Here is a 19,789-nt window from a genome sequence, read left to right as displayed (position 1 = left end):
CACATTGTTAATTTTTATTTTTGTATTTATGGAATTATGCACTGAGTTTCTTACGTATCTTCATATTCTTTAGTGAGATAAGTATTTGGTTAAATAAATTATCGATTAAAATAATGATCATATCAAGAGATAAGATAGATAAGATCTATGTATGTAAATAAATCTTTAGAAAACGTTTATAAAATTTAAAAGAACGCAGTAACGATTCCTTTTCTTTGTTAAAACGTACCATTGAAAGGACGTAACTCTCCTTGCATGACACATTTAGAAAATTAGAAGATTAGAAAATTCTTAAAATCTTCAAGAGTGTTATTATCTGCTTGAAGATTATTCGTATTCGAATACTTGCTAACAAATAGAAATAAATAATCTTATCCTTATATTCCAAATCTATTCTGACACTATAATAGTTGTTACTACAATAGTTTTTCTTTATCGTATATCGCTATTTCGTTTCAAATTTCAATGCAGACTTTTGTTAAATTGCTTGATATTGCGGTACATAGGAATACGATAGATTTAAAAATCAAGCTACAAATTAAAATTTAAGTCATCGATAATTACGAGAAGCATGCGTATAACGAAGTTCGGCTGTCAGACGCGTAAGTCACTTTTCGACGCGCGAATGTTCACTTCGTCTTCTGAAATACGAATTACCATTGTCGGTTAAATGTATACACGGTGACGAGAGAAGCAGGCTGCGCGTCGAGCTCCCATTTTTCTTCGTGTCTTTTGACTGTCAGGGCGTGCAGCATTCCAAAACCATGCAGCAGAAAAATTCTCTTTCTGGAGGAGTGTTGACAGATAGCTTAGATGACAGTTGGCATCTGTCAACTGGCGAGAAGGGTTGCATAATGATTTCAAGTGCATACACTTGCATCGTAGTTTCCAACGCACGGTTGTCCACGCGTTTCGCTTTACTAGCGTGCCGTGACTGCATTGTTTATGCAGGCGGAACAAAGTGCATGGTCAACACGAAGTTACGACAAGGTGAGTGTCTTAAGTGTATTCAAATTCCATCCTGAAGAAGTTGCACTCATAAAGGAACGAGGAGCTGTCCTCTTAAAATTCCTAGACATTTTCAACTTTATTTACTGTTGCTCTCTGTTTACCGTTTTAAACTTTCCAACCGGTAAAAAAGAAAAGAAAGAATCAACCGATTAAGACTGACACACGGTATCCTTCTGCAATTAAATTCGTTGGAACTTTATTGCCTTTTAACTCGTTTACTCGCGTGCCTTGATGTATTACTCGAAGAATTTTTAAAGACAAGATTAATTAGATCGAGGGCTTTGAAGAATTTTGGTGATTATACAAAAGTAATGTGAAATGAGATTTATTAATTAAATTACTTAAATTACTTTAAATACTTCTTTCATCTTTATGAAATGTATATTTGCACAAAATATCTTTTATTGTTCCCCTTTTCTAAATGAAGAGAGAAAATTTTGAAATTTGTTGTTTTTTTTCATGTTACTTGAATCGAACTGTAGTAAGTTTTCTACGTAGATTTTCGTATCTTGTTTCAAACTTTATCAAACATCAAGAAGATGGTCGAAACGTGTTTCATATAGGACACTTAACGTATTTATAAAAGTATTTATAAATATTTCTTATAAGTATCGAAATAACTGAAATAGCCATAGTTTATCTCTTAATAAAAAGAATAGAAAAGAAGGAATGAAAAGTTCTGTTTAAATACGATGGTTGTTTCTCCGTGAAATATACGAAAACTGAAACACGAATTGCCAGAGGAGCCAGTTGTTGGAAATGTGTTCCCATAATCTTCCGCTTTTTTCGCCCGTTGACTCCTATCCCGAAATAAATGCTGCGGGATCGTAAAGCTCTTTGCGAATATGTCCGTTTAAAATTGCCAGCTCCTACGTGCAGCGTATCATCCAGAAAAATATATAGAGCCCGAAGATTCGTGCAATGAGATATTTCGTTCTGGATGATAATAAGTGTCAGTTGGCGAAATTATTACCGCGAACGTCATGGGAGATTTTCGACGATAGTCGGCAAACTATTCGAGAGAGCGAGATGGGAAGAAAATGTCAAAAGGGGCGGTGCCGCGGTGCATCGAAACGACAGCTGGATTTTGTTGAGACGAAACAGACAAATTAAGATATGAAATAAAGATCGATGGCCTCGGGTATAATCACGCAATACACGGTGTTGCACGCAATTGGATCAAGATATACACTATCGTTCATAAGTATTTGGCCACCTGTACGGTAGATCCCTGACACGACGAAGAAATTACGGCCTGGAACATTTACAACGCGATAAACACTCTGTATAATGCTTTAAATAAATTTTGACACATTTGTCGACTTTTTGGTTAGAAAGATATGCGCCCATATAACGAGGAACGCATTCCATTGTATTTTTTTGAACCATAAGATTCTCGTAAAACAGGTACCTACTACAGTTCGATTCAAGTAACACGAAAAAAAAAAAAACACAAATTTCGAAATTTTGAACCTTTCTTCATTTAGAAAAAGGGAACAATAAGCCACATAAAAAAGAACACGAATCACTAAATATATTGAGGTTGACTGATAGAAGAACGAGTGGATGAATTTGTAATAGAAAAATATATTGAAATAAATAAGGGTATAAGTATAAGTATAATGTATGCTGATCCAGATCCTCGTTCTTATAGCGTTACAATACGATAGAAGCGACAGGGAGCACGTATATTTATAGCAAAGAACATTACCAAAAAAGTTAATATCGTAGCTCTAGCTAAAGACTACAAGAAACAGCAATAGAAATCTTATAGGTGCTTTGTTTATAGACCTTGCAACCCAAAACATAATTTGGAGCTTTCCTTATTTAGAATATTTTTTGTTTCAGTAAATTCTATTCTCTTCGTAACAGCGGTTTCCAGGTGACGAGTATACAAAATAAAATATATAGAAAATTATAGTAATTACTTCAACAAAATATAAGACTATTACAATATTTTCTCGATACCTTATTCTCCTTTTCTGTAAAAATCCTTAATACCGATACCTTTCGATGTTTCATTGAAACTGTCATTCGTGCTATCTACCTACGATATTACAAAAAATTATAAAAATCCAGAAACATTGCGACATGTGCATTCCACGAGATATTGGTTCTTCTATCTGCAACTGGTTTTCCCTTTGGCTGTACGCGATAAGGTAGTTGGTTCATTATTAAGGAATACTTTCATTATTTAAAGTTGCTCCCTAAATATTCAAAGGAGGCGATACGGAAAGGCGGTAGAAACGTAGTAGCACGCAACGCAAACTACGTTGCCGCTGGATATATAAACGTCTATCCTAAGTATTTCGTGCGTGTTCAGCCGGTTATTTCTCCTATAAAAGGCAGTCCTGGCAGTAACATGCGTTGTTGTTACCGTTGTTGCTATTACCTCGTAGTGGTAGTAATTTCCATCAGTCGTTACTGCAACCTAGTAGCAGGTATATCAATATTTGGCAACAGTTGACGTGGTGGTACCTATTCCCCGTCGTTGCTTCATTATTTGCTCTTGTTTCTGTCACAATTAGTAATGGGACGGTAGGTTGGCGGAGCTCACGAGTTTCAACGCAAACAGTCCAGGAAACGTATTTAAGCTAGCTGAGTATGTTTGGTTCACCAATGGGAATAGTTGAGACACCAGTCTTACGACTCCTATTCTACGGTTAAACTTGAAGCTCATTTAGACTGTTTCAGCAGATGGGGAACACGGATCGTCGCTGTGATTTCAGATGGGTGATTTCTTGCAGGCGTCGTGCTAGCAAAATAATCGCGGGACGCGTTATGATTTATACCGAATCCTCTGATTCTTTTTTTTCCCGCATGGAACACGGATATTTTAAATTGCGTGGCAAAGATGTCGAATCTTTTGATATTTCTTCCTATTGCAGAAAGGAGCACGTAGTGAAGTAATAAGGCAACTATTGTCGGAGAATAATCGAGGAGTTAGTTAGAGAAGTTTCAGTAATAATCCTTCATTCACACAAATCTAGTCTAATAGCAAAATTAAAATATACAGATATTATCTTCGTTTCCCTATCTGTTAGACACTAGATATAGATATACTAAATTCTGATAAATGAACAAATAAAAGTTACGAACAGATAGAATGTAAAAACGTATGGCATATGGTATAGCGAGTAAACCCGTATCAATCGTGTTGTAAACAATTTATGTAGTGACTTTTACATGGAAAATAGTCTGATGTTATTCACGCAAACGTATATAAAACGCAATTTTTGTACGATCAGATCCAGAAGCGACTGCGCGCGATAGGTTAATGCATCGATAAATTAAGAAATTTATTCGTGTTGTACAAATTACGGGATGAAATCGTCCAACGTCCATAACTCCGGCTAATGGATCAAACGAAAATATTCATGCATCGCTATGAAAAGCAAAATAAAAGAGAAAAATATCGTTGAAAGAGAAACGTTAAAAGTATCAGATAACGATCATCAAAAGTTCGTTCTGTTCTTGGATAACACGATTTGCGTTTTATTAATTGCTTTGTCTGTATTATTTTACAAATATATAATTACGATCAACACGTTGATCGACTATTTTTATCGTTAATACAAATTACGGCTTGTCTTGCGATATATCTGAGAACGTAGTTAAGGTCATGGCTGATCTAGACAAGATTCATTTGGAATCGCGGGCGTTACAACATATTCTTCTTGGCGCGTACGTCTGAGCAATTTCACCGTTGCCATTTTCCACAGCAATCGATTAATCTGCCGTCGAGCGGGTTCCGGTGGAGGGATATCGGGATGGGAGTGGCGAGCAACCAATTTCGCGGCGGAAAAAGTTTAATTACAGCGAACGTTGGTGACATATTCCGGTGTAAACACGTCTGTACAGCGCGCCAGTAGAGAAAGACAGTTCGACGACTCTTCTCGAGGTAGAATTCTTCGTCGATGGTGACGCGACGCTCGCTTGATCACCGGATGTCGTTTCGTTATCGTTCTACCCTTTTGCTCGTCGTTGCTCCTCTTTTTATCTTGTACACACCGACTGCCGTTCGCTAGGTGGAGTTTAAATTGGTCCGCTTTCTGCCGGCAATCAAAGTCTAATCAAACTTTAACGAGTATCACGAATGCTCCCTGGACGATCGTCCAGCTCGGGAATTCAACGCCGGCTCGATCTGCGACAGTATAGTCGGCAAGGGTTACGCTGGATTTACGGCTCTTTTAAAAATTTCAACGATCAGCCGACAACGTTAAATATGGCCAGATGTGTGTCCCGACCGCTGAATTAAATTTTACCGATAGGTTTCGTTCCCCTTTTTTCCACTGACAATGAGACCACGTCCATTCAACCAAAGTATGATTAAACCTTAAAGTATCAAATTCCATCACGTTATAGAAATTTTTACAGTTCGCTATATTCTTCTGTATATAGTTGCTCAACATTGTGGTTTTATTCACAAGTACCTATAATTATTATTAATACGAAATACATTAATAATTAATAATCGTACAATGGTACTTGATAATATTTAAACGATATTATGAAATTTGATTATTTCCAGGGGATGCTCTACGTTCTGAACAATGCACGGCGCTAATTTTATGGGTAGATTTGTCTTGAAATATATATTTAAGTTAAACAATGTCGTTGTGCGAATTCGATTCAATTTATTTCATACGAAGTCCTTTGTAAAATGATATTTAGACGACCGATGAAATTGATCAGATAAAATATTCCTTGTGTATGAAATGTAACTATCCTCCAAGTTCCTGGAGTATGTTATTACAAATTTTTGATCTCCTTCAAGTAGAGAGTATTCTAATGTAAATTTGAAACCTTTTTCCGCAACGCCATATCCAAAAATTTAACTATGTTCGTCGTAAGGTTGTTGAAATACATTTGAAAAGGTATTGGAGTATTTGGAGTAATAGCTGCGGATTCCTCGGATCAGTTATAACTGGATTTCTCTTTTAATTCAGATCATTTTTTGATTTTTACGTTAAGGAAATATCGGGTCGATGTTTAAGTATGATATGTGTAAACGAAGTCAATAACATTTTCATAATCGTGAAATTTAGTGGTCAATTTCCTATATTTACGGCTTTGAAATAATAAAATTGCGCAGAATCATGTGGAATTTACTCGAGTTAAATATAATACCTTAACATAAACATGCATTTAACATGCAGTTCAAGTTTTATTTGCAAAAATGAAATATAATATACACAATATAAAAATTACTTTATTTATCGAATAATTATTTTTTCTCGGATAAAATAACGCCGCTGTTCTCAACCTATCATCGAATAATAAATTCAATTTCATGAACTACGAATTCAAGTTTCTAAAAATTCTTTTCTTTTGGCTAGAATAATATGACGTCAATCACAATTTTTTTCGTGAAATTAAAGTTCGCTCGAATTGCAAAATACGTATTTCTTGATATTTGATTTGACCAGTGCTTGCAACCGATAATTGATATATTGAAAATAAATGATTTTCGTAATTTTCAACGCTGTTTTTGAAATGATTCTTTTCGTACGAAGGCACGACGATTGAAATATAACATTTCACTGAGCTCTTTCGTGTCGTCGCTCGTACTGCGACTCTTTATTTACGGCTATTTTCGTTCGCATTTATTTCGGCCCGCGAGCTATACGCGAATTTATCGATTTCATTTCATGAAGTTTTAAAACGTACTCTCGCCGAACAAAAAGGTGCAATGAATGCGAAATTTCCATGAAAATGAGAGGGATGTGGTTTGAAACCTACATACACCTGGGTAGGGATGCAGCGGAAAAACCAAACTGTTTATAGAATTCAGCGTTTTAGCATTAAATATTTTATAATTATACCAAATAACGTAGTATAATTTTACAATTATCAATCGTATTATTGCCTGAGATTCTTTTATTTATTATTTATGTTCGTATTATTTATGTTTTATGTTCGTAACATAAAATAAAGTTCGCAAAATTATTCGGCTGTATAAATTATTTGGTACGTTTTATGTAAAATTACGCGGCAGTAGAAAAAACACAACTCGAGATCTGTGTACCTAATAGAACAGCTTTCGACGCGAATTAAATTTGGAAAAATTCCCCATAAACATCTGGATATTAACATCCGTCTAACCAAAGCGTTTACCTTAAAGCATACTGATCTTAAAGAGGTCTACGAGATCTCACAAACTTGTATAATGATTTATATATATATATATTTCCAGGAACGGTAATAAAAATTGATCGAATGTTTTCGCTATGAACTGAAAGCAATCAAGTTTTTTTCATCGCGGTATTAGCGCGCGAGCAATGCCTATGAATACTTCCCAATTAATAGCTAACGAATAATCCGTTCGCTTGATAGTGAGCAAACACGGCGCGTAACGAAACCAAACAGCCTTATTAATGCCCGGCCAGCAAACATTTTCGCGCAAACACCAATTAGCAGACACGATAGCATCGAAGGCGCTCGGAAAAATCGGCGCGGAAAAATCGATAAGGGCGAAAGCGAACCGATGCCTCGTGCGAAACGGACACCGGCCGCTTAATAATTTACAACGATTACACGCGCCGCGCCGGAACAAAATTTACAACGCGCGACATCGGCGCGACTAGCTTTAAACGGCTTCTAACGGCTGATTTACGATTCAACCCCCTGCAGTGACGCGAGCACACGCTTCCATGTATCCGCATGCACCAGGCGTACAAAAGCCGGATGCTGAGAATCAGTCGCGTTGCGTGCCGAAAGAAACGCACGTAAGAATTTCTGTCGTCTCGTTCTACGAAGACTTGTTTCAGTCTTTGTAACGTTCTTCCTTTAACGTTTATAACGTAAATAAGTTTAACGCGACGGTTTACTGGGTTTAGTGAAATTGTCAGAATGCGAAACGAATGAAAGCGAACAGGTTTCAAGTAGACAAAGTCGTAACGCGTACTTGAGCGACGCCTGCGTTGAAGCATATTCCAATCGATAATATGATATATACTTTTGTTCTTAGAATTTTCATTGCTTATCTCGTTTTTATTTTTTTTTTTTTTTTTTTTTTTTTTTTTTAGTTGACAAAATTGTATTTCATTGTGGCATTGTGTATTTATAGGGCAGAAGAATTTATTTTGTTGTTCGTGATGTTTCTAAAGTTGAATCGTATTTTGTATTCCGAGAAGTGGGCATAAGGATCATACTGTATTATCTGATTATACATAGACGATGCTGTGCTTCTACGTTGGTAGAAATAAATTATATACGTTATGTTTCAAGAGAAATCGAAACAAGGATTTGCGTCGTGACACCCGGAAGATTCATTTTAATTTTTGTAATATTTCTAAGGATCAAGAGCATTTTGTATTCAGAGAAGTGGACACAAGGATCACTCTTTGTTATGTGGATGGGCGGTGCCCTGTTTCAACGATTTCGCTCTAAATCAACATTCTCGTTTAACAGGAAATCGCGTTGAAATTGTTAGTTTTCCAACGGATGCTTTCACTGTTTTCGATTAAATTCAATCGAATTTTATGTCATTTTTATAGATAACATTAGTTTTGCGATGTTCGAAAATATATTTTATTTTTTATGCTACAAATTTGTGATAGAATACAAGAGAAGCTCGGTTATTATCTTTCATTTTTTAATGATATCTTAGTTTAAATTGAACTTAACATTTTAACGATATAAATATTTCATCGTTTGCGTTCTGAAAACGGTAACAATCGACCTTTGTTTAAATGCTAGCGCTATTTTTAAAACAGCGTACTAACTCATGGAAGATGTTTAAAAAGTTGTAGCCATTCGTCTGGAAGCAGACTAATCTTGAGCGATAACATTTCTTTTAACAGTCACAAGGTTTAGAGATAGTCGCATCGAATAATTAAAGTGGGATACTGTACGTGTACTACGGTTGAACCGTAATAGCAGCGTAATTGACATACCTTCGTTAATTATCGTCCTGCTTATTAAGCTGACCTATCCTAGAAAGAGCACGAGTGGGGATAATGATGCGGTTGAAAATAGAAGATCGTGCTAAGTGTCTGGATAACATAAAAATGCCAATATATTTGCAGATTGTTTAGAAATATTTTATTGCTCCAATGTTAGATATATCTTTGAATTAAACTTAAACATATATATATATATATATATATATATATATATATATATATATATATATATATATATATATATATAGAAATTTTGTATGAATATATAACGCGTGTTACGTGAAACATTTTGAAATTTCATTATATCGTTAATTGAAATATGATTGGAAATACACATGGAAGGTACAAGATATTTTAAGTATACATTTTATAAAAATCACAAAAGTGCGATTATCCATTCGATAGGCCCATTTCTAACATTTATTATATATTTAAGATGGTTGATCATGTCGTGTATTAATTTGTTACTAAATACATATTTGCAACAAATATTTTGCAACCCTTGTACTGCACGCAGGTTGTCAGTCTTGTTTTATATTTTATCAATATAATCATGATCATAATCTCATTACAGTAATAATGAATTTTCAAAATGTTTCGTACAGCGCATGTGTTTAATATATTCGTAAAAGATATATATGCTGGAATTGTTTGGCGAGCCACTGTATTCCAAAAAGATGAGCATTACCGATAGAACGGTAAATTTAGCGATGTCTGCCGGCAAAATCGGATCGTCGGTGGCGAGATCGCAAGGGGTAGAAAAAGGGCGAGTGGGTGGATGTATCACGAGGTAAAAATATACTTGCCGCAATAACCGAGAAGCAGGGACAAAACAGATAGGTAACCCGATGGAAGTTCCGCCTGATCGAGCATTTTACATTGCTGCCATGACAGGGAACACGGACGCATCAATGTTGAACCCGTTGCTGCTGGGCCTGGCAGCAACAGCGACCTTTTTGGCTCTGGCTGTAGCTGGAATCCTGGCGGCGCTCTACCGGAAGCACTCGAACGGTCGGCCCGGAAGTCCAAAGCACGCTCCCATCGTGTGCGAGCCACCTAATGCAGGTGCAACTACTCCGGTACACCCCCAGACCAAGCAGGCGGTCGATGACATCGATCCGGACATCATACCCAACGAGTATGGTGAGTCTACGGCTTTCCGATTGTTCGAAACGTTCGCTAAACTATGGCCTTCGTGTACACAACGCGGTCATACAGACCAATACATATACAGGGTGATTTTGAAGTAACGGTACTTGCAACGGGAGAGAACGTGATTCTTCGGATAAAAATAAATCGGAGATATAAAACGACGTTTTTCCATGTTTGACGTTTCGTTTCCGAGAAAATCGGCTTTGAAAAGCTGTCAGGTAGACTTCGGTTTAATTAATTATCGCCTGTACAGAGCGAACACTTGACAGGAGCTTATCCTACGGCTGAAAATATGTCGAAAACGTGTAATAAGGTTTGTTCATTCGACGCCCTGTTCTTGAGAAAATCAAATTTGAACCATGATCTTGGAATCACCTTGTGGACCAAACCAAAATACACGTGTCTTTTATTACAATTAAAGTCTTAAAAATGATCAAATCGTCAAAATGAAACCAACATTCTTGAAGATTTGTCAAGTATAAGCGAACTCGGTTAATTTAATTTTTCCTAGCTTTTTTTTACATCAGTACCAAAGAGTCTATTTATGACAATCGTTTGTTCCTAGTCTGTGGATCGTAATGAGAAGCTACGATTAATTAGAGTTTCTTGTCAGGTAAACAAAAATTCATTTCAAAAGGGTCGAACGTTGTTAGAAAATCGTGAGTGGAAATATTCGACTATGCTATGCCCAAAAGCTGAAAACCTAAATGCTTGAAAACAAAGGATTCAGTGTTTGTATCGTAAAGCTAGGTACAATGGTCCTATTCACCGCAAACATTTTTCCTGTCCAAAAGAAAGAAAAAATATACACGAAGCACAAAGTTCGCCAAATAAACTAGATTTGGTAAATATACGTGTAAGGTTAGAAACAGAATTCCTGTTGCTAACCTGGTTAAAATACACTTTTATCTGTTTATTTCATTTGTTGCTTAATTGCTCGTCTTCGCCACGATTGATAGCCATGATTCGCGTAACTGGAACAATCGCAGGTCGATTATCGTACCGCTTTCGTGTACCTGTACTTATACCTCCGCGTACCTCCAGATCGTGCAATTTCTTGGATTATCGACGTGGCCCGCTCTATTTTTGTTTCAATCGTTCATTGAGAAGCGTGGCTATTTCCAGTAGAGTTAAAAACAGATTTCATGGAGTCCTTTAATCCTGCTACGCGTACTGGGTCAGGACGTGATAAAAGATGCTTTATGTACCGAAGTTTTATACTATTTAGAAAGACCAATTTTTGCTTTGAACAACGCTATTGCTATAAATTTCTAGTTCTGTATTTTCTTTTTCGCGATTAATATATCACATGGAGTAGAAAAATGTATTATTCAATTGTTAAAATTTACTATTATTTTAAAACTACGATAAGAGAACGATAGCCATTTCCAACTATTTTGTAACTAGATAAATTAAATATATTCGCTTCTGTACGATAATGAATTAAATTGAAGTCTATTTGACAGCTTTTCAAAGTCGATTTTCTCGGAAACGGAACGTCAAACATGAGAAAACGTCATTTTATATCTTCGATTTATTTTTATCCGAAGAATCACTTTTCTTTCCCGTTGCAAGTACCGAATATTACTTCAAAATCACCCTGTATATGTATATACGAGAATATGAATTTAATATTCCCCGAGAAGATAATGCATACACACACACACCCACGTAGAATCTTCATTTTTCAAAGAATTAATTGCGATACGACACTCCACCCCCGTAGGACATATTATGTTTTTGCAGTCCATAATCTTCGGGCGAAACGAAAATTTCAGAAAGATTTTTTCACGCGATGATTGTCCTGGACAGATTATTATCGTTTCATGGAATCGTTATTGGTTTCGAAGTACCGTATCTCTCTTCCTCGTTAAATCGCTTGATTGAAAGTGGAAATTCTGCGGTTTATTCGTTTCGGTTGCAATTTACCAGTTGCAAAACATTTATAGAGTTACATATCGTCTGTCAAATACCGAGCTTTTTCTTATCCCATTCTGCCTCCGATAGATCGTTTAAAATAAAAAAAAGTAAAACACGTAGAAGGTAGAACGAGTAGATAATTATATTTTGTTTTAAATATTTAGAAACTTAATCTAAATTTCACTAAGATAATCGGCACTAAATTTTTCCATTTCAAATAAAATTTGCACAAGTCCGATGTAAATGCACAATTTCGTACTTTTAAACTATATCATCTGATTTGACTTTTAATCATAAAGGCACTTGCTTTCCATTTAAGCTCTGATTCACGGTATGTTAATTTTGGAAAATACGTTGATCGAACGGAAGAAAAGATCGATAAAGGTACGATAGTGTATTGTTATTTCTTTCTATTCAAAATCCCGGGAATGTTAATAGCGAATGCTTTGGCGTTCTTTTCCCATCAAAGATATTTCCGCGTCGCGTAGCAATGAATTTCGAAATGCATTGTCAGGTTAAATTGGTACGCTTCAATACACATTAATAGATCGGAAATGCAATGCCTTTATCCACAGTGAATAGTGATCAATGTGTGCTCATCAAACTTCTACATTATTATCTCAGCATTAACGTGGGCGAACGCAAACGCACTGTCCGCCGCATCGAAGCTTTGACGCGCGATACGTCAAAAGAAAAGTGAACGAAATAATAATTATCGTTTCTCCTTAAAATATAATAGTCTGAAAGTATTCTTTTCTTTCGGTTTCAATTTCTTTGAATTTCTTTCATCTATTTTCTCTCTGTTTAAAGGAACATGCTAGAGAATAATCTGAATTTACATACCTCCGATATTTAAAATACGTTCAATTCCTTTCAGTAAACAAGTTTATAGTAAATAATTATTGTTTTATAATTCCTTAGGTTCTATTGATATTACAACTAAATATAGAATCTGAATATATTCCACACAAATAATTATAATTAAAGCGACGTGTTGAAAATTAATAGCTACATGTATGGTATAATCATGTTTTCATTTCGATCAAAGTCAACGTTAGTTTTAAAAGCAATTGCGTGCATTTGGTAGTTGCGAAAGGAAATAAAATCATAATTGGTAATATCGTTAATACGTTGTACGCATACGTGTAACATTGGTTCTATTCTCCATACTTTAAATATCGATGCATTCAGATTTCAATAATTTTTTACCGTCTTCTCTCCGCTTTATTTCATTAAATTTCCCCGAGTTAACGCCACCAACGTCTCACGGAAATTGTTTTCTTCGCGTCCTTCGAAAAGAAACAATTATGATCGAATCGTATGACCAATAAGCTGTTTATCTCGTGAAATTAACTCAGTACGTTGCTACATAGAGAAATATAATTTTTATTTAAGAAAAGTAGCATATTAAATAAATCTAGCGCTGCTTGCGAACTTCTTTGTCCTGTTGTAACGTATTGTATAGTACGCGGAGACCATTCTCGACTAGATTTAATCGACTAATCTGCTTAGTGGATGCGCGACTTTGCATGGCTTCGTTCGAATCTGTTCACAGAGAGAAGACCTCTAACGTACACTCCGATATATAAGACACCGCCTCAACGAAGAAAGAAAGATCGAGTTATGGACGAGGCGATTTCACCAGAGAAAAGGCCGATCGTGCAACACGGTTTAGATCTACCACCGGATCCAATGTTGACCGACTGTCTGCCAACGCCGACCATAAATTATCCCCAAAACCATGTGTCCCAAGCGAATACTTACAGTAATCCACCCACTATGGCGGACTTCAAGCAGATGGCAATGGACGCTTACAACCAGCGAAACAACCAAAATGTGAGATTTTCAAGAATATTTTCGTAACATATATTTCGAGTCAAACTGAAAATGAGGTTTAAACGGATCGTTGTATAATATCCAAATTTGAAGCATCACATCTATGTACTGATTTCAAAGGATAAGGGAAAAATGTTTCATATTTATCGATCTGACATAATGAATGGAACTTGTGCGATTCTTTGAAAGAATAATTCCGCATAAAGTTAATTTCATTAGAAGTTATATTCATACAGCAGCAGTTTAAAAGAAGTTAAATATTTTATAACGTAAATACATCTCGAGACTAATTACAAGACCGAGAATAAACGTCTAACTTTGGAAACAGCAGCGTCAATATTAACCTTACAATCGGGACAATGGATTCGACTAAGAATATAGATTTCTTTACTCGATTTAGACTAAATTTTCTCGAAATCGTCCGATGGACACTACTTCTCCGATATCATACAGATTTCATTGCTTTCCGGTCTATTGTTTTAATCGCGATTCACTCATATTCCCTGGTGCCGAGAAATGACAAAAATGGCGTAGAAGCAGAATAGCCGATATCCCGGAAGCGGAACTAATCGATGAGTCCCGTGGTCATATAAATCATTCCGACAATTAGCCCCGTAAACTCATTACGGTCTGTAAATTTAATCGGGTGCCTTTTTTAGCGATATCTAATAGAGTGTATTTAGTCGAAGCCGTTTGATTAATGAGAAGCAATTAACGCTTCCCCTAGCTGCCGAAGAGGGTAGAGAGGAAGAAGTGGAAGGTCGTAGGGGAAACTAGCGAATTACCGAACGAACGATCGATAAAACGTGATACAATATTCAACAGGGAGATCGCGTTCCTTTTTTTCGCCGGAGGAAGTAATACGATCGATTCTCTTTCGTCGACGCGATTTCTCTTCTTTATCACGACCCCGTCACCCCTCTCTTTTTCTTCTGTATAATTTCTACTCTGTTTCGCATAGGCAAACCGACAAGGTTGTTTTAAATATTCCAAGTTTCGAAGACGACCACAGGAGACCTAGGTCACGAGCCAAGAAAAGGGATCGCTCGTTTTAATATGCGGCAGTCTTCTACTTTAACTTTTCCGGTTTAGCGAGGCCTTGGGTTATCCGTGCTTTCGCCAGTTTAATTACATCGAAGTTTCCTCGATAATTCGAGAGGTTCCGATGCGCGTATATAACTCGTCTTGAACTCGACTTCAGTTTCCTTTCGACACTGGTCGCGTTCCGTCCAGTGTCTGAATAATTTTAATACCGATTCGAACCAGTTCCCCATCCAACCACCATTTACACCATTACTTGGTCGTCCTTTTCATTAACCGATCCCGATATTCCTCCTGGATGTTTTCGTTTCGCTGTTTTTGTTTTCCTCGGAATTACGTAGCCGGCCGCGGTTTTCGATTATTTTCAACCTCGCTCCGCGCGTTCGTTCCCCGTCAGCTCTTCCATTATTAATTCCAACCCCGAATTTGCAATTTTCACAAGTATCGATACATTTGCATTTACCGTTCTTCTTTTTTCCCCTCTTCCTTCCTCCCTTTGTAGCCTCTCTCTTTCGCTCGTCCACACGCATTTCACGCGGCTCTATCGTAAATCGGAAGTTTTGGTTATTTTCCAAACGAATAGTTTATGCAGCTTCTGGAATACGATATAGATTTTATTGATCTCGAGATCCGATTTAACGTATCTGGTTTTTGCGCTAATAATACGGTTATAAGCGATGCTAAATTATACACTCGCGATATATGTAAATTACATATTTTTAATGTGTGATTTGAATTCGAGGAATTGTGAAGTAAATTTTTGTAGCTTAATTAAAAAAAGAAGAAAAAAGAAATTGGAATCGGTATATTTGGAAACAACAGTTGGTATCGTTTCACTTCGTTCACCTTTTGTATATTTTGTTATAAGTTACACTGAAATGAACGAGCTTTAAATGCGCATTTGTGAAGATATAAAAGCGTGTCTTTTTTCTGTTTTTATAAAATAAAAGCGATGCATTAATAAGTAATCATTCATAAAAATTAAATCTATTTATCGTCAATTTTAAAACTGTTTTGGAATGGCTTTGATATATTAAATGAAAATAGAACGCGTTGATGCAATATGGTAACGTGCAAACTCAATTAACATTGAAAAAACAAGTTAGAAAAAGCACGTTTACCTTTCAGAAAAGTCTCTAAGGACGCGAACTAACCTTCCGTAAAGCATTTAACGTTTTACGTTCTCGACGCAATTAACTGAAACTCAATTTTAAAGAATGTTTACATCCTTCGAAAAGCGTTAAAGAAAATAATTAATCTCTTTCCTCGACATCGTAAACTAGTTAAGCGCTAGTTTCTGCCAAACTGGACAGCCATTAAAATTCGAAATTACGTAATTATTACTCCTACTTAATGCGTGTGGCCTTCTGTTTTTATTACGTTCAATCCTATTAAAACATTTTCCTTGTACTTTTGAAACATGGAAAATCTAAATGATACGAATTGCTTTACGTATTTACCCAATTTTTCATGAAACGTTGAAGATTAATTTCTTCCATAAAATACACGGAGTTTATTTATTTTACCCAATGTCGAATTTATAAAATTCCAAATATTTTTATTACGATAATAACTATCTTTCGCGTCAAAGTCAAATATGACAAAAAATGTGAGAATTTTCAGGATAATCAAACATCAGTAGTCTGACGAAAAACTTTAGCGTTTAGGGGTTAACTCGTTACTCAACTAGCAATCGATGGTTAACGTTTATTTTTCGAAACGAAGAATCCTGTTTGATTGATTGCAGGTATACTACAGTCTCCAGAGGTCAGGCAAAGGGTTATCGTCGATGCCGCAGAGGCCAGTTTCCTCGTCGGTTTCCGCGCAGGGGAAGTTCCATCAACCGGAAGTGGTGACGCGCTCGAATCGAATACAAGAAAGTTGTATATAAAGCTCGCGACGAAAGTCTCACCGAGTCTAGACACTTGAGCTGCTCTGCACAGCGTTCGTACGGAAAGCTAGTTACAAAGTGCGCGAACATCGTTGCCGGGCCTGTGAAACGGAGTCGAAATTCTCGCGAGCCGAGTCGCACGTCGCGTCTTTCTACGATCGACGTGCAAAATTCCAAGCATCTTCGCGAAACACTGCGAACAATTCGCTGTACAAAAGAAGAAACGGAGATAACGAGAAGAAAAGAGAGAAAGAAGTAAAGAAAAAGAAAAAAAAAAGAAAAATAAAAGGGGAAACCGACGGAAAAATTCCGTGTTTGTGACGAGAACGAGGACCTGCACCCGGATGGGCCGACGATTTTAGTCGCGTACACCGTGAGATTGGACAAGTGGATGTCCAGTTGCAGGTTTAACGAAACGTTGACGATGAGACAGGAACTCGATGCTTGACGAAGTGTATCGAATCGTTTGAATTGTACGTTCTTTTTCTACCTGCAGATTTTTATAATAGAGTACGGCCACGTTATACGAATAGAACGGAAATAGAAAAGCAGAGAGAACGGAAACAAAGCTCGATAAGAGCAAAGTCCAATTTGACGAGGCAACGTCCTTGAATTATCGAATATACAGTTTGTAACGCGAAATGGATATCTCGAACGATCTTCGTTCTTGTTCACGTTGCGTACATGAACCTTGGAATCGTGCATTGTACTGTTTATATGAGATTAGTTTTTGTACAAAGATCTATTGTAAATAGGCGAGACAGCCTGGTCCTAGTGGATAGTTACCGATGTCCGAATTTCATTCGCTAAAGTCACGTGTTATGTCGGAGAGAGGATTGTTCGGTCACGTAAGATAAATACTCGATGGCATACGAAATAAAGAGAATACGTTTCATCTGTTTTACAGAAACGAGCCTCGCCCACTTGTCGTCCTGTCCGAACCTTTTCCCGATCTTCTCTATTAAGAGAGCAGAAAACGTACCGAACGAGCAGTCAAAATTTCAGTCGCACGTGAGTCGAATCGCGTTTCGCGTTTCCTCTCACTGACCGCTAACCATTCTCCATCCCGCACGTGAAGAAAATCTTAGCGCATCACGTGCATTTACGGCGGTGAAAGCAGCATGAAAATTTTATTCGTAGCAGAACCACTCAACTATCAAATAACATCTACGACCGTATCGAACGACGATTCGACTTTGGTTTCAATTTTCGACGACGATTAACCTTTCGTTTCGAAATAATCTTTTAACGTTCACCCTGTTAACCGGAAAGACGAATATAATAATTTTTTAATCGACGAATCTCCTATCTCTTTCCTCTGCCGTTTCATCTTCTTTGAAAGTATAATATATCTACATTTGCGGGAGCTAAATCAAGTCTAACGAAAATTAATGTGTCCGTATTAATTTTGAATTCCATGATTACAGAAGTAGGTATCTATTTAAGAGACGACACGGTTAACAGATTAATATCAATGCGTTGTTACCTTATTATCTCGTTTGACATCATTTTAATCTTAAAAATTTATTTTGTCTATTAAGCCATGTAAACCTTCTTTCTCTTATTTGTGTTCGTTTTAAACGAAGCTGGATGTATCGTTTAGGTTCATTTTCGTTGGCATTATCGTCATTCGTAAATGAATGTTAAGTCGATATGTTTTGTGTATTATACTGCTTCAATATAAATTTCATTTCGTCTTTTGTGTTGTTAATTTTACAATTTCTTTTAAGCTTTACCTTTTGTTTTAGTTTCTGTGACACGCGTTGTTAAGGTAAAGGTAAAGGTAAGATGAAGGTATTCCTCGAGAAGCTTGAAATTTCCTTGAATAAGTTCGCCTAATCAAACGCCCATTTGCAATTTATCGTATTATAATTTGTAAGTACCTTTACAACCTTTACAGGTAAGTATAATTTCACATTCGTAAATAACGCGTGAGAAAAACGCACCTTCGTTAATTTTGACACTTGCAACGATTACTGCTCGAACTCTTTGGATTTTCAGCGTTTAGCACTTTTACGAAATATGGAAGACTTCTCAAAAACTACACGTATTTTATACGCAAACTTTAAAAAATAAATCTCATCGTGTCCTGATATCCTACGACTGCTCTGACAAAGGCTCGATCGAATTAAAGATATGAAATCAGACGAAAAAGTTAAATTACCTCAGAGGGATCATTTTGCATCTTCCCAATTGTAACTTTCTAATCAAATTATACTCCCAAAAAATAACAAGTACTTCTAAGCGGTAATGCGTAGCGTACAATGTTTCGACTCTTTGATTTCGAGCAAACCCGAAGAACAAACATTCGAATATCACCTCGACCTACTTTCCAAGATTTTAAGGAAAACGGATGGCCGGCTTGTCACCGTTAGTTTTGAACGCAGAGCGGGCTGACAAGAAGGAGAGGATGCGCCCTATTGGGCAGAGCGCATTAATTAGAGCATTTCCAGGGAATCCCGTGGCGCGACGGTGTTTGCATACATTGTGCACCTTCGGTCTTGCTAACAGGGACTAACCCGGCACACTGACGAACCCTATTATTCTATGTGCCAACCGTGTCTCTGGGGCTGTTAAGACGACCCCGACTCTCTACACCTAACGTTCAAGCAGCGTTCACCCCGCGCCTCCAACTGTCGCCCATTCTACTCGTGAATACACTATGTAATTACGATCCATCCAACCATTGTAATCCGATGATTTTGTAGTGGATACAGATGTGGTGAACACTCATGATCGTCGTTGCTCCATCAGCGAAAGCGTCTACAGTGCTGACGCGTAATTGGTTCTTCGAATTTTGGGTTGACTGTACTTGGTGCAGCTACGCTACGTACTTGAACGACGTAGGGTAGTTGATTTTGCTTCGATGGCTTGTTCGATGGGGGATCTTTGTGTCTGTTCTAATTGCTATTTTGGGGAGTTGGCTCGATTCTATGGGTTTTGGCTCTCCGTTAGTTGCTTCCGGTACGCTGGTGCTGGTTGTTGTTAATTTGAGCAGATGATTTGTTTGTCACTGTAGGTAGGAGGTAAG

At 36.9% G+C, this 19,789-nt stretch overlaps 1 protein-coding gene across 2 annotated transcripts in view; it reads left to right on the top strand.

Annotated features, from left to right (window-relative positions):
* Nucleotides 1-18,455, top strand: part of LOC132912965 (hemicentin-2-like) — a 214,994-nt gene extending 196,539 nt beyond the window's left edge. For both annotated transcript variants that reach the window (XM_060970819.1, XM_060970817.1), the window contains exons 10-12: nucleotides 9,813-10,061; nucleotides 13,546-13,826; nucleotides 16,615-18,455. In XM_060970819.1, the coding sequence (XP_060826802.1) occupies nucleotides 9,813-10,061; nucleotides 13,546-13,826; nucleotides 16,615-16,758 (674 nt within the window). In that variant the 3' untranslated portion in view covers nucleotides 16,759-18,455. The remainder of the gene's footprint in view (nucleotides 1-9,812; nucleotides 10,062-13,545; nucleotides 13,827-16,614) is intronic.
* The last annotated feature ends 1,334 nt before the right edge of the window (nucleotides 18,456-19,789 follow it).

The sequence above is a fragment of the Bombus pascuorum genome, chromosome 12, assembly GCF_905332965.1.
Source record: "Bombus pascuorum chromosome 12, iyBomPasc1.1, whole genome shotgun sequence".
Taxonomy (NCBI): domain Eukaryota; kingdom Metazoa; phylum Arthropoda; class Insecta; order Hymenoptera; family Apidae; genus Bombus; species Bombus pascuorum.
The sequence above is the reverse complement of the archived record's forward strand: the minus strand, read 5'-3'. Positions and strand labels throughout refer to the sequence as shown.